The sequence below is a fragment of the Alternaria atra genome (genome assembly GCF_907166805.1).
Source record: "Alternaria atra isolate CS162 genome assembly, contig: 22, whole genome shotgun sequence".
Classification (NCBI taxonomy): domain Eukaryota; kingdom Fungi; phylum Ascomycota; class Dothideomycetes; order Pleosporales; family Pleosporaceae; genus Alternaria; species Alternaria atra.
Window position 1 is genome coordinate 969795 of NW_025091320.1, and position 12636 is coordinate 982430.

The window sequence follows — 12636 nt, forward strand, 5'->3', positions numbered from 1 at the left end:
GGTGATGATGTCCAAGATGAACTGTGATTTACAACATGTTGCTGGCGATACAATCTTGCGAAAAACAAAAGAATTGAGGAATACGCAAGATTTCTTTGTGCGAGTTCAACATGATATACTGGCGGTTGGTGGTCTTTACCTACTTAACGCACAATTTGTCCTCTTACGAACCGGCGTGACAACCTCGACGATAGTCTGAGTACCAAACTGCATACTTTCCATTACTCCTGTATTTCTAATCGTGTAGTTGCCTTCTTCAGTATTGTCACGTGGCATGTCAGAGGCAGTAAAAATGGTAGAGCATGTCGATAATACCACTCTGGAGCGCGACACTCGCCATCATGCGACGTTGACAATACTCTGTAAGAACAAGAATAAAAAAGATACATTCAGGTCGTAACGACGTCAATAAAACGTAGCAGGGAATCATGGAGGAAGAAGCAACAACCAAACCGATACACCAATGCGAATAGTCCAATCGCCTCAGCGCCAACAAACAACCACCTCCGATAACCGGTACCATCCCCTTCCATGCAACCGCCAACCCCGCCTCATGTATACACACTCTCCGTAAAAGAGTTTACCTGCAGTCCCCGTTCAGCCATATCAGCGTTCTCCAGGAACTTCAGCTGCATCCACACTAGATGCCCCTTCACGCGATCTAACTCTGCTCTGATCTCCTTAACAGGCCTGACCATATCGTATAAATGACCCTGCTTGTGTTCTTTGTCGCCTGAAGGGTTCGGCGTGAATTTATCATAATCTTCAAACGTGAGGATATTGTCGTCGGGATCGGCGTGGAACAGAGACCTAAAGACCTCGGTGTTGGTAGTCGCGCGCTCCGTCCATTCGTCCCAGAGTTTGGACGACAGGGGGTCAGAGACGAAGTCAGCTTCGGGGCCGGGCATGGGGTCGTTAGGCGAGTCTTCGCCAGGTGGTTGCGCGTTGGGGTCGTCGGCCGCGTTGAGGGGTTGAGGCGGGAGGAGGCCGAGATGTTCGCGCCACAGGCTGCTGCGGAGTTCGTGGGCGAGACGTGCGGCTTTGTAGGGCTTGCCGTCCATTTCCGTATCAATCTCGGCTGTGTCCTGCAAGACGATGGAGAGTTCAGAGTCGTGGAAGCCTAACTGGGAACGATCGTTGATGTTGGAGGAACCGCAGATAACGGTCCTGTCGTCAATGATGCAGATCTTGGCGTGGATATAGAGCTCTTCTTGGAAGAAGTGCTCTTTCTCCTCTTCCTCTTCACCTTCCCACTTTTCTTCACTAGGCTTCTTTTCCGTAAGCATGGCGTCGTCGGCAATCGAGTCTGGGTCGATGACACCGCCCTGATCACCTTTGCCTACGTCTTCCTCCTCATCCATGTACGCCTTCCTCATCTCGGCAGCTTTGCGCCGTGCCTCCTCTCCACCTTCTTCCGGTGATGCCTCTAGCTCGTCGATCTCAGCTGCCTCAAGATCCATGTACGTCATACCAGACTTCTTCTCGCGCTCTTTAAGTGTGGGAGTGACATTGATACGGTCGTACGAGCGGAGATTGAAGAAGAAAATGTACTTTTCGGGGTCGACACCAGCCGCTTTAACCTTTCCGAAGATACTCTCGTCTCCTCTGCAAATGCTCTTGAATTGATAGTCCATGATGGCGCGTGTTCCAGCAGCAGCCTGATCTCGCAAATCTCCCGCGAATCCGGGGATAGCCGGGATGACAATGATCAACTTGAAGTTGCGTTGCTCCTTGGCTGCTGACACAACAGCATCGACCATCGCAGCCCCAATTTGGTTGTGAACAGGATTTTGATCGTTCTTGCCTGTTGCTGTGATGAAAAACTGATTCTCGATGTATACATAGTGTTGCGCGTTGCGGATGAGCTCGCAGTATGCATTTTGGATACTCTGCTCATGAGGGTCGATTCCCATAGACCAGTCTCCGCTACTCCTGACTAATTGTGCATGTACGGTGCCACGGTTGTCGAGGTTCTTGCTGTTTAGCTGTGTTATGGGATGGTGCACATATTCACCAACTGGGAATTTGGGCCTCTGCACTCCGACCAGATCTTCGTCGGCGCCCTCTCGGCCCTCCATAGTAAGCCAGTCATATCGCTCGTCACGCTTGTACTTTTCACGCTTTACAAAGTTCCATCGCAGGACGAAATGTTCAGCGATGTCGTACACGGCCGGACCAATGACGCCCATAGCGACATCGTGCCATGGCATGCGACCGTACTCGAGCTTATTCAGCTTGTTGGATTTCCAGTCTTGAACACTCTCAAAATCCATGATACGGTTGTTGTTGTAGTCCTGCCCAGGGAAGATCTGATTCTGAACACCCGATGGGTGCGCATCGGAAAGCGGATGCTGTTTCTCGTCCCATCGACCATAGCACAAGTCAAGTCCACCAATGAAGGCCATAGCATAGTCGATGACGATGAACTTCTCGTGATGGGCCCAGTAGAATGTCATGTCTGAGGCGTTTTCGAAGACGTTGTGATCGGGATGTCTCATCACTTTGATATTCCCGTATCCAGGCTCGCCCTCTTTGAACAGGCCCATGAGTGCCTTCTTGGTATGTTGGCTATTGCATGTGAGAGCGGCAGAAACCTATCCATATATGAGCTGTTGAAGATTTACCGCTGGTTGGTGGCCTTACCTCTTTGTACACAGAAATATAGATCTTCACACCGGCCGCGGCACGTCGCTTGAGCACTTGATCCAACCGAAATTGCTGATTATAGTAAGGCGGTCGCTTCAGGAAGAGCTCAGGGCTGAGCCACCAATCTGCAATGTAGATGGTCTCTTTGGCTTGCTCCAATGCCTCGGCAACGGCCCAGAAGTAGTCCCTTCCATCTACGTACCACTTCACCAAATTACCATCTCGCTCTGGCGCAAAACTCTGGAACCTGTGACTCTCTGCAATCTTGCTCCTCTTCGCATCCGTTTGCTGCTCATGCTCCTCGTCATGGCGATGGTTGGCGTTGAAGAGGTTGGTAAACTTGCCAATTTTATGCTTCACATGCACGGCCTTGATATGCGCGCCTCGCAATTTGGTGTGTTCAAGCTTTTGCTCAATCTCCTCAATCTTCTCAGAGGCGCGATGGTTGAAGGGGTGAAAGAGCTTCTTAAGGCCCTTCTCTTGAGAGGGCATGTTGACGACCGTGCGCGGCGATCAGCAATCGCGCGGGGTAACAATGGTGGTGATGAGGCTGGAGATGAAGAGGCTGAGGAGTGAGGCGTAGACGACGGAGAGGCGATCAGTCGCGTGCACTGGTCTTGTACTGACCCGCAGGAATGGAATAACCTGTATTCACTGTGGAGTACTTGGCAGGTAAATAGGCATGGTGTGATTTCAGCCGGAGGGACCGATTGGTGACGTCACCGGTGCCTAGCCTTGTTCAGAAATAGCCATCATGCACCTTGATCAACCATCCATCGCGGCTGAGGCTACAATCTTCGGATCGTGAGATTCCGAGACCAACCCGACACGTGCAGTCAGACATATGAGGGGCTTTGCAAGAAGCTCATGATATAATAAGCAAATACTAAAGTCAAGTTCATAATTCGCTTCACAACCATTGAGATTATGATTTCCTCCCGGTTGCTTCCTGCCACCAGCCACCTTCCGAGACTAAGCGCATACGTGCAGCGTTATTGGCGAAAAGGCCGAAAATGCGGCGCGTATCTGGATGAAAAGTTTGTTTTGGACTGCAAGCTTTGACAAGATGTGATTAAAAGCTGCTGCTTGTGTGGTCCGGTCGATATACTCGTGTGCTAAGTTTGGAGCGACTGTATGTGCAGCTTTTCGATCATTTGTTATGGTACTGTGGTTTCTGCAGGCATACGCAGAGACATCACTTCTGACGACACCTCAGGGTTGGTTATGGGGCTACTAAACAAGACGTATGTTTCATAACTACAACAAAGATCCACTAGATGCTGCCCACAAGTCATGAACCCGAGTATAATACAAATCAATGATAAAGAGTCATGACTAGAGCTATAGTCGTAACTTGATGTTCCACCGACACAAATCCATAACAAAGCCTGACAGACGTTGCTTTCAGGACAATCTTAGTCGTCAGTTCGCAACGCGTGAACTATGGGAGTGTCATCCCAAGGAACGAAACCAAAGTGCAGATATAAGAACGCAAGCTTGCAATAAGCAGTATTAAGATACATGTCAGCCGGTGTATTGCATGCAGTAAACGAGGATAGATGGCGAAAGTTGTTGAGACACACTGGTCAATCAAGCAACAACCACAACCGGCCAGCCGTCTTGCCAGTCGAGGTAATTGTATCCAAAGAAAAACTGATCGGTCTCATAGCCCACACTCGGGCGAACTGCATCGATGTCAGCTCGGGCTAGATGTATCACATTCCATCTTCCACTCACCATAGTGATAATACATCACCGTCCTCCCATTGTCAGGGTGTACCATTACACCTTGCCCACCAGGCGCATAAATATCCCCGTGACTGGCGAGGATCGTTGTACCACCGTTTTCTTCGAGACAGCTCTTGCCCTCCTGATCGTAGAAAGGTCCGGTTGGGGCTTCCGAGCGGCAGACGACGACGTGGTATACTTGACCTTCTTCGGCGAGACCGTCTTTATTCGATGGCTTGTTGCAGCACCATCCAACACTGTAGAACATATAATAGAAGTCCTTTTCTTTATGCATGATAGCGCCTTCAGCAACAGTAGCCGGGATAGAGCTGTTGTGCACCAAGTTGTTGATACGGTTGTTCCCATCGGCCCACCTGCCAAAGGCCAGAAGGTCGTCGTGCGGGAAAAGCTCGACTTGGAAGATGTCGTCCCAGAAAGAGCCGAATGTGAAGTAAATTGGATCCTTGGGCGTTTCTTGGTAGACAAAGGGGTCGATAAGATTGTACTTATGGGATAGGGGAAGGCCAATATCGCCATGGTCTTGCCAAGTGCCTGGCTCGAGGGAAAGCGAGGCCGCCACACCAATGGACGAGTTCTGAAGGCCGATCCTGGATACGGAGTAGTGGCAGTAGTAGGTATCGCCCCGCTTCATCACCGAAGGTGCCTATCCGTGTCTGTCAGGAAGGCGCTTGATAGATCGATGTCAAGTATTATCAAGGGGTAGACATACCCAGATATCTTGATCTGGATGAACCATTATACTGGTACCGTTGTGCAACAAAGCGCCCTGATAGCGCCAAGGGCCTCCCAGTGAAGGCGCAGTTGCAATGGCGATGTTGCCACTGGTCGAGAAACGCCAGTATTTTTCATCTTCATACAGAATACTAGGATCGTGGATCCATGAGCAATTACCACTACATGGTTCCGGATCTGGAAACAAACCATCTTCGGCTGGGCCACCAGCTTGCGGGTCTGGATTTGGTTCTGCGTGAGGCAGCGGTCGTGGCGCCGGAACTGGGTTTGCGGCAGTGTTCTGAGCTAGAAATGGGAGAAAAGTAGCGCTGGTGATGAGTAGCGCAGTAAGTAATGCAGTGGTGAGCCTTGCTGGGCCCGAGTCTTGCATGGTGGTGCCAAAGCCCTTCATGATTAGAGAGTGAGTAGTAGCAAGGAGCATGAGATTAGATGAGTGTATGGGAAAGGTACAGAATCGATCGAAAAACTTATACAAGTAGAAGATGAAATACGTCAGGAGTCGCGAACTGTCACTTGGAGTCGACGGCAGCATTCGTTTGCATCCACAATACACGACCAACACCAAGGCCTATGACCAGCGGTAGGATTCACTGTAAGAATTGGAGTTCTCGTGACTAGGGTAGCAGTAAGATTTGTACAAGGTGTGCGGGGATTGGCCAGGAGTACTCTCGTATAAGCCCCTATGTCCGCCTTTTATTCTGTGGAAAGCTCATAACTCCATCATGCGACGTAACCCCAAGGGTTAAGAGAGAGTCAGATGCTCTACTCAAGCGCCCGAATCTCAGCCTCGTATATACAGCGGTGAGTGGAGTGGCAGCAAGTAGAAGCTAGGCTGATAACAGTACCCCGTCCGAGATCCAGCTCATGAAGAGAGTCGTGTGACATCGCCGAGCTTACGCCCGTTAGAATAAAGCAGACCTATTAGCTCTAAGAACGCGATATTCGTAGGTTGTATACATAGTCGGATGCGTGAAGTGCCGACGCTACAACGACTCTGCAGCACCGTTGGCGAATGTGCCGTTCGAGTAGTACTAGTGATGTCAGTGATCGAATTTTGTCTGGATCTTCGGTATTGGGTACACGGTATTCGAACTATTCTCGAGTCGTTACTCTTTATGGTACCGGGGCTTGAGTGGAACGTTACGCGACCAGATCCAATGGCCATTGTTGCAGCCAAACGAACGCCAATGTTTCATCTACTCCGCGATGCTGGCGGCGCCACATGGAGGTTCCAAGTACTCAATGATGACACCGCTGATCTTCGTTAGTTTGCTATGTGGTCGCGTCGACACATACCGGAACTGAGTAGAACCTTCTGATCGGGCGCAACGTGGCAACAGCCACAACATCGCAGCTGTGTGACAGTAGGCCATATTGTAGCCGCTGTCTGCCACTCTGCATTCAACAGTCGATGCCTAACACCATGCCCCCCACTGGTACAAAGCTGTACTTATCAGTACGTTAGCGACAATGGAAGTCTGGCGGTTGTTGCTGTAGTGTCGGTAAAAGAAACTGAAGGCCAGCACGGGAACCTGCAAGCACGCTGAAGTTGATTGTGATGGATCTCATTATTGGTTGTAGGTCGTGTAAAGGCTCCGCGCAAGAACTACACGTTCATCTACCTGCTTTTTCGGTTTTTTTTCTTCCATCCTGGCTGTTGCTTGCAAACAGCTAGTTGGGTGCTTTGTAGCCTTCGACGTCGGTGCTGTTACTCCATTTCTCAAATTTCTTGACGCTGTCGTTGTATGTATCCAGCTTCTTGTTGATGAGGCTATACGCGTCGGTGCCAACTACGCATCGCATAGGCGGATCATCCATGACTGCTAAGTCGTAGAAGACCTTGGCGCCCTTAGCGGGATCTGTGAGAAATCAGTCAGCATCCGTTCGATATATACAGCGAATCCACCATGATGTACCTCCTGCTTGTGAGCCATGGCGCCCTTGAGCCTGCTTCTTTGGATCGACGTCTGCGTATGCCGGGTTCAATATCTCGCCAAAGTCCATACTGCGACCTGACCAGTCGGTGCGGAAGCCACCGGGTTCAATGCAAGTGAACTTGATCCCCCATTCAGGCTTCACTTCCTTGGAGATGGCCTCTGTGAATCCTTCGACTGCCCATTTGCTGGCGCAGTAGATAGAGAAGTTAGGGACACCTAGCATCCATCAGCTGCTATTACAAGTACCGAGGAGACATCTGACTTACCAATCTGACCGCCAATAGAGGTTACCTGCTGAATTACACCTCCGGTCTTCAAGTCGCGCATAGTCTCCATGGCCTTCCTTGTCACATCGATTAGACCGAAGAAGTTGATCTCCATTTGCTGTCTGATCTGGTTTTCCGACAACGTCTCGAAAGGTCCGTTGAGACCGTACCCGGCATTGTTGCAAACCACATCAACTTTCCCGAATTTTTTGATAGCCGCATCAAAGGCCTTGTCGATAGATTCTCTCTTCGTTACATCAAGATCCACGAGCAGACTGTTGGAATCATTGGCACCATCGAAGGATATCTTGGAAGAGTTGCGTGCAGTTGCGACGACGTAGTCGCCTTTCTGCAAAACAACCTTGACGAATTCTTCGCCAAAGCCAGTAGAGCATCCGGTAATAAGGAAAACACGGGGTGCCATTTTGGTATTACTAGGATGAGATGCGGGGAGGGATGAAAAATGAGGTGTAAACGCTGCGATGGACTTCTTTTAAACGTTCTAGCTGCTGCTCATATACTTGGAGATCAACGACGTCAAGCTCGGCCATTGTCATTACGTCAGGGTCCGTTGAAGGGAGCTCACGGTGTTAAGCGGACGTGATCCGGCAGTGACTACGGATTGGCGAGTCGCTCTAGATCTGCCACATACCATATTGACAAAGTATGTCAGACAGGCGATAGTAGCTCGGTCGGAAACATGTTTAGGTGACGTCGACCGACATGGAGATGGACATTTCCGGCTAAGACCCTTCTGCAAGCGCTCCACATGCTGTATTTGCGATGCGTCAAGATAGAGGTACAAGGTAAGGGCTAATATGGGCCGTGAGAAGTGTTTATGAGAGTCTGCAAAGGCGAAGCTGTGAAGCTGTTATTACCATCGTATCTTCTCATCGTGGGGAGATTGGCAGGGCTGTTTGCAAAAGATAGCGGAATGTGCTTAGTTCAAACAGACGAATAGATACAGACGTGGATGAAGTACAAACAGAACAAACGAGAGTCAGAAGCACCACAGCTCTAGATATGGCTGATTGCTGTCAGGCCGAAAGAGGATGGTTAATGGGCGGGACGCGTGACGGAAAGAGACTAGCGTCAACGCGAATTGATGTCGCGAAACTGGTGCCCCTCGAAGCGTTTACCACGGCAACAGCACAAACAATACACCCGTTCTGATACCCGCTTCGAATACCCTCGCTTACGCTGTATCGAGTTACTTTTTGCAGTGATTAATCTGTTTCTAATCCAGAGGTTACATAATACAGCATGGCCGAGGTGATCAGGGACGAGGAGGTGCGCAGACGCGTGCGACTTGCGCAAGAGTTTCTCGACCCAGGTATTTGAGGCGGACCTTCAAGACAGTATTAACACTAACCATCATGCAGACGATGTCTCTAGGCGAAGGTATGCTGAAATCACCTGCTTGATAGAGCGCCTACTGACCGCTTCAGCTACCGACCAGACATACTGGTGATGCTCAATCGAGGGTTGCGGAGACTCACAGTAGGTGGAATAGGCCAGAGGATGATGCGCATACTTATTGTGTATAGGTCAGCATAGACGAGATCCGCTCACACAACCGGGAGCTTGCCGATGGCCTCCTCAACTCTCCCTTCGAATTCACAGAAGCCTTCGACCGGGCGCTCAAAGACGTCGTACGCACCTTCACCGACCGACCAAAGTCCGAGACAAGTGACGATGTGGTATACTATTGCGCATACATTGGCAGCTTCGGCGAGTACTCATGTAACCCGCGTACGTTGGGCTCAAACCAGCTGAACCACATGGTGTCGCTTGAAGGAATCGTCACCAAGACCTCGCTCGTGCGACCCAAGGTCGTCAAGAGCGTGCACTACAACGAGAACAAGCAAAAGTTCCATTCGCGCGAGTACAGGGACCAGACCATGACTACGGGTGCTGCGAGCACCAGCGTCTACCCGACGGACGACGGTGAAGGGAACCCACTCGTCACAGAGTACGGCTACTGTATCTACCGCGACCACCAGACCATCTCTATTCAGGAGATGCCTGAGCGTGCCCCTGCTGGACAGCTACCGCGCTCCGTCGATGTCATCTTGGACGACGATCTGGTCGATCGCGTCAAGCCCGGCGACCGCATTCAGCTCGTAGGAATCTACCGCTCACTCGGTAACCGCAATGCTGGCGCCGGCAGCTCGACCTTCCGTACATTGATCCTAGCCAACAACGTTATTCTCCTCTCTTCCAAATCCGGCGGTGGTATCGCCCAGGTTTCAATTACCGACACCGACATCCGCAACATCAACAAGATCTCAAAGAACAGGCGCGTCTTCGAGCTGTTGTCTCAGTCGCTCGCCCCGTCTATCTACGGACACGACTATATCAAGAAGGCGATTCTGCTGCTTCTCCTCGGAGGTCAGGAGAAGAACCTCGAGAACGGCACCCATCTCAGAGGAGACATTAACATCCTCATGGTCGGTGATCCCTCGACTGCCAAATCGCAGCTTTTGCGTTTCGTGCTGAACACCGCTCCACTTGCGATCGCAACAACAGGTCGTGGTTCATCTGGCGTTGGTCTGACTGCGGCTGTCACGTCAGACAAGGAGACAGGCGAGCGTCGTCTTGAGGCTGGTGCTATGGTTCTTGCTGATCGTGGCGTTGTCTGTATTGATGAGTTTGACAAGATGTCTGATGTGGACCGTGTGGCTATTCACGAGGTCATGGAACAACAAACCGTCACCATCGCCAAAGCTGGTATCCACACCTCGCTCAACGCTCGTTGCAGTGTCATCGCAGCTGCCAACCCCATCTTCGGTCAGTACGATATCCACAAAGACCCACATCGCAACATTGCTCTTCCAGACTCTCTTCTATCGCGTTTCGATTTGCTTTTCGTTGTCACAGACGACATCGAGGATGCCCGCGACAGGCAGATTTCCGAGCACGTCCTCCGCATGCACCGATACCGCCAGCCTGGCACTGAGGAGGGCGCGCCAGTCCGCGAGGAAGGCGCTCAGCTCTTGGGTGTTGGCCTAGATACTGACGCTGATGCCAACCGGCCAACGGAAGTTTACGAGAAGTTCAATCCCATGTTGCACTCCGGTGTCACAATCACAGTCGGACGTGGCGCAAACAGAAGGACTGAGGTTCTCAGCATACCCTTTATCAAGAAGTACATCCAATACGCTAAACGCGAGAAGCCTATCCTCACCAAGGGCGCCGCAGATCACATTGTAGCAACTTATTCTGCACTGCGGAACGACGAGCTAGATGCTGGTACCCGTCGTACTTCCCCCATCACCGCGCGTACTCTCGAAACACTCATCCGTCTCTCCACCGCACACGCGAAAGCTCGTCTATCAAAGCGTGTAGAGCAGAAGGATGCAGAAATCGCGGAGCAAATTCTCCGTTTCGCGTTATTCAAAGAAGTTGTTGAGGACGACCGCCGCAAGCGAAGACGGACAGTCCGTGACCCAGACGCCATGTCCACAGACGGAGAGTCATCTGGTGATGATGACGAAGACGGTGACGAGCAGGAAGCCACACAATCTCGCCGCACCGGCGCACCATCAACTCGCAGCACACGTACAGGCACCATACGCACCCCTACAGCCGAAGAAGACGGCGGAGAAGACGATGAGAACGAGGATCTCTACAATGTTACCCCGAAGACCCAACGCACAGCAAACCGTACACAATCTTCCCGCGCTGGCGCATCATCACAAGTCAGCGCCGCCTCTTCACACCCCGAGTCCCAACTACCCGCGACACAAACCGAATCGCAGGAATCGCAGGGCATTACGCCGGCACGTTTGCAGGTGTTCCAAACAGCGCTTGGTCAGCTCATCGATGGTCCACTGTTTGCGAACGATGCTGCAGATGTGGAGCCGCTCGTCGCTGCTGTAAACGCACGACTCGGTGGCGGTAGTGGACGCGAAGCCTTTGAGGAAGACGAAGCTGAGAAAGCACTTGAAGCGCTTAGCGAGAGAAATAAGATCATGTACTCTGGAGGTATCGTGTACAAGATCTAGAAGTGTTTATATGGGAATGGATACATGATTAGATGTGGATATGATTCGATGTTCATCAATTTTGCTCTCGAACAGCACTCTCATAGCGTTAGTTTTATTATCAGGGAATTAGGCTTCTAAGCATGATCCAACGAACCTTTTACTGTCAAGCCCAGGGAACCGTCCATGGGAAGATTCACAAGTTGCATGAAGACGAACAGCGCGACGAAGGTAAATTTATTTCATTCATTTGTTGGTCATGACATCACATCTGTGTACAGGCATCACTTAAGACTCTGCATTTGTCGTTTATACAGCAGAGTCCTGCTTGGCAAACTGCCTCGCCAACGCCTCAATGCTATCCGCGATCCTCTTGAAGTCATCCTTCTGCTCTCCTGCAAGATCTCCACCATCCATGGCGGCATCGTCGTCCTGGTTGCTCCACTGAATCTCCATTGTGTTGAAGTCAACCTTGGTGTCTAGGCCGTAGATGTCCTTACTTGGGTGCGAAGGGAAGCCGCGGAGTGTGGAGATGAGAGACATGAGCTCCTTGACGTCGTCTCTGCCAGGGGTGTTAGCAACGGAAGCCTGGAGTGGGATAGGTTATGAGAGACGTACTGTGGTACATCGCCCTTCTTCTCTGATGACTTGGCGCCGCCGTTGTAGTTGGACATGCGGATGCTGGCTGAGCGGTTGGGCTCGCCGATGACCTCGATCATGTGCGTCGGTGCGCCTATATATCACGTCAGTGAGAGACTCTACATAGCAGACTCGAAGAACTCACCGGAGAATGGCCTGCTGAGAACGATCTGGAACTCTCCAGAGGGAGGGGGTGCGACCATGCGAGGCATCTTGATAAGTATTGTAGGTTGGTTTGGAAAGCACTAAGAAGCTTGAAGCTTTTAAGTTACGAAATTTTTAAGTTGTAGATTGTTTCAGTTGGAAGATGAATATATGAGAATGCAGGTGGGGTATGAGATGAGGGGGTGTTTTGTAGCTGGTGGTAGCATAGGCCATATGCCATCATCACATGCAGGTACCCACACTAGTCTCGTTCTTGATGTCATGATGAAGCGCGGCTACCGATGTGGATCGCGAGAGTTTCTCATCTTTATTCCACCTCTTGTCGATGAACCATCTGAATGGCGATGCGACGAGAATTATGATGGCCAAAATTTGCAGTTAGTTTTGCAGTTGGTTTTGCAGGAGATCGTTTATAACGCGTGGTCGCTTAACGCGTGAACACGGGGTATGACATCAGCGCTCCTTCTCATGTTGTCTCTGTCTTTGCCTCGAATTGATGCGCGTCGATTACTATTG

At 50.9% G+C, this 12636-nt stretch overlaps 5 protein-coding genes across 5 annotated transcripts; 1 reads left to right on the forward strand and 4 right to left on the reverse strand.

Annotated features, from left to right (window-relative positions):
- Nucleotides 1-551: 551 nt before the first annotated feature.
- On the reverse strand, nucleotides 552-3138 carry ALTATR162_LOCUS3077 (uncharacterized protein; the record flags this gene model as incomplete). Its single annotated transcript, XM_043310683.1, has 2 exons — nucleotides 552-2594; nucleotides 2644-3138. 2 exons carry the CDS (start codon nucleotides 3136-3138, stop codon nucleotides 552-554), a joined length of 2538 nt encoding a protein of 845 aa, XP_043166618.1.
- A 1098-nt stretch (nucleotides 3139-4236) lies between these two features.
- Nucleotides 4237-5518, reverse strand: ALTATR162_LOCUS3078 (uncharacterized protein; the record flags this gene model as incomplete). Its single annotated transcript, XM_043310684.1, has 3 exons — nucleotides 4237-4331; nucleotides 4384-5038; nucleotides 5105-5518. 3 exons carry the CDS (start codon nucleotides 5516-5518, stop codon nucleotides 4237-4239), a joined length of 1164 nt encoding a protein of 387 aa, XP_043166619.1.
- A 1280-nt stretch (nucleotides 5519-6798) lies between these two features.
- Nucleotides 6799-7754, reverse strand: ALTATR162_LOCUS3079 (uncharacterized protein; the record flags this gene model as incomplete). Its single annotated transcript, XM_043310685.1, has 3 exons — nucleotides 6799-6986; nucleotides 7044-7280; nucleotides 7331-7754. The coding sequence occupies 3 exons, from the start codon at nucleotides 7752-7754 to the stop codon at nucleotides 6799-6801; spliced, it is 849 nt and encodes a 282-aa protein (XP_043166620.1).
- An 839-nt stretch (nucleotides 7755-8593) lies between these two features.
- Nucleotides 8594-11337, forward strand: ALTATR162_LOCUS3080 (uncharacterized protein; the record flags this gene model as incomplete). The annotated part of the gene is made up of 4 exons (XM_043310686.1): nucleotides 8594-8663; nucleotides 8713-8731; nucleotides 8779-8830; nucleotides 8878-11337. 4 exons carry the CDS (start codon nucleotides 8594-8596, stop codon nucleotides 11335-11337), a joined length of 2601 nt encoding a protein of 866 aa, XP_043166621.1.
- A 288-nt stretch (nucleotides 11338-11625) lies between these two features.
- ALTATR162_LOCUS3081 (uncharacterized protein) lies at nucleotides 11626-12167 on the reverse strand (the record flags this gene model as incomplete). Its single annotated transcript, XM_043310687.1, has 3 exons — nucleotides 11626-11878; nucleotides 11935-12049; nucleotides 12101-12167. 3 exons carry the CDS (start codon nucleotides 12165-12167, stop codon nucleotides 11626-11628), a joined length of 435 nt encoding a protein of 144 aa, XP_043166622.1.
- Nucleotides 12168-12636: the final 469 nt, after the last annotated feature.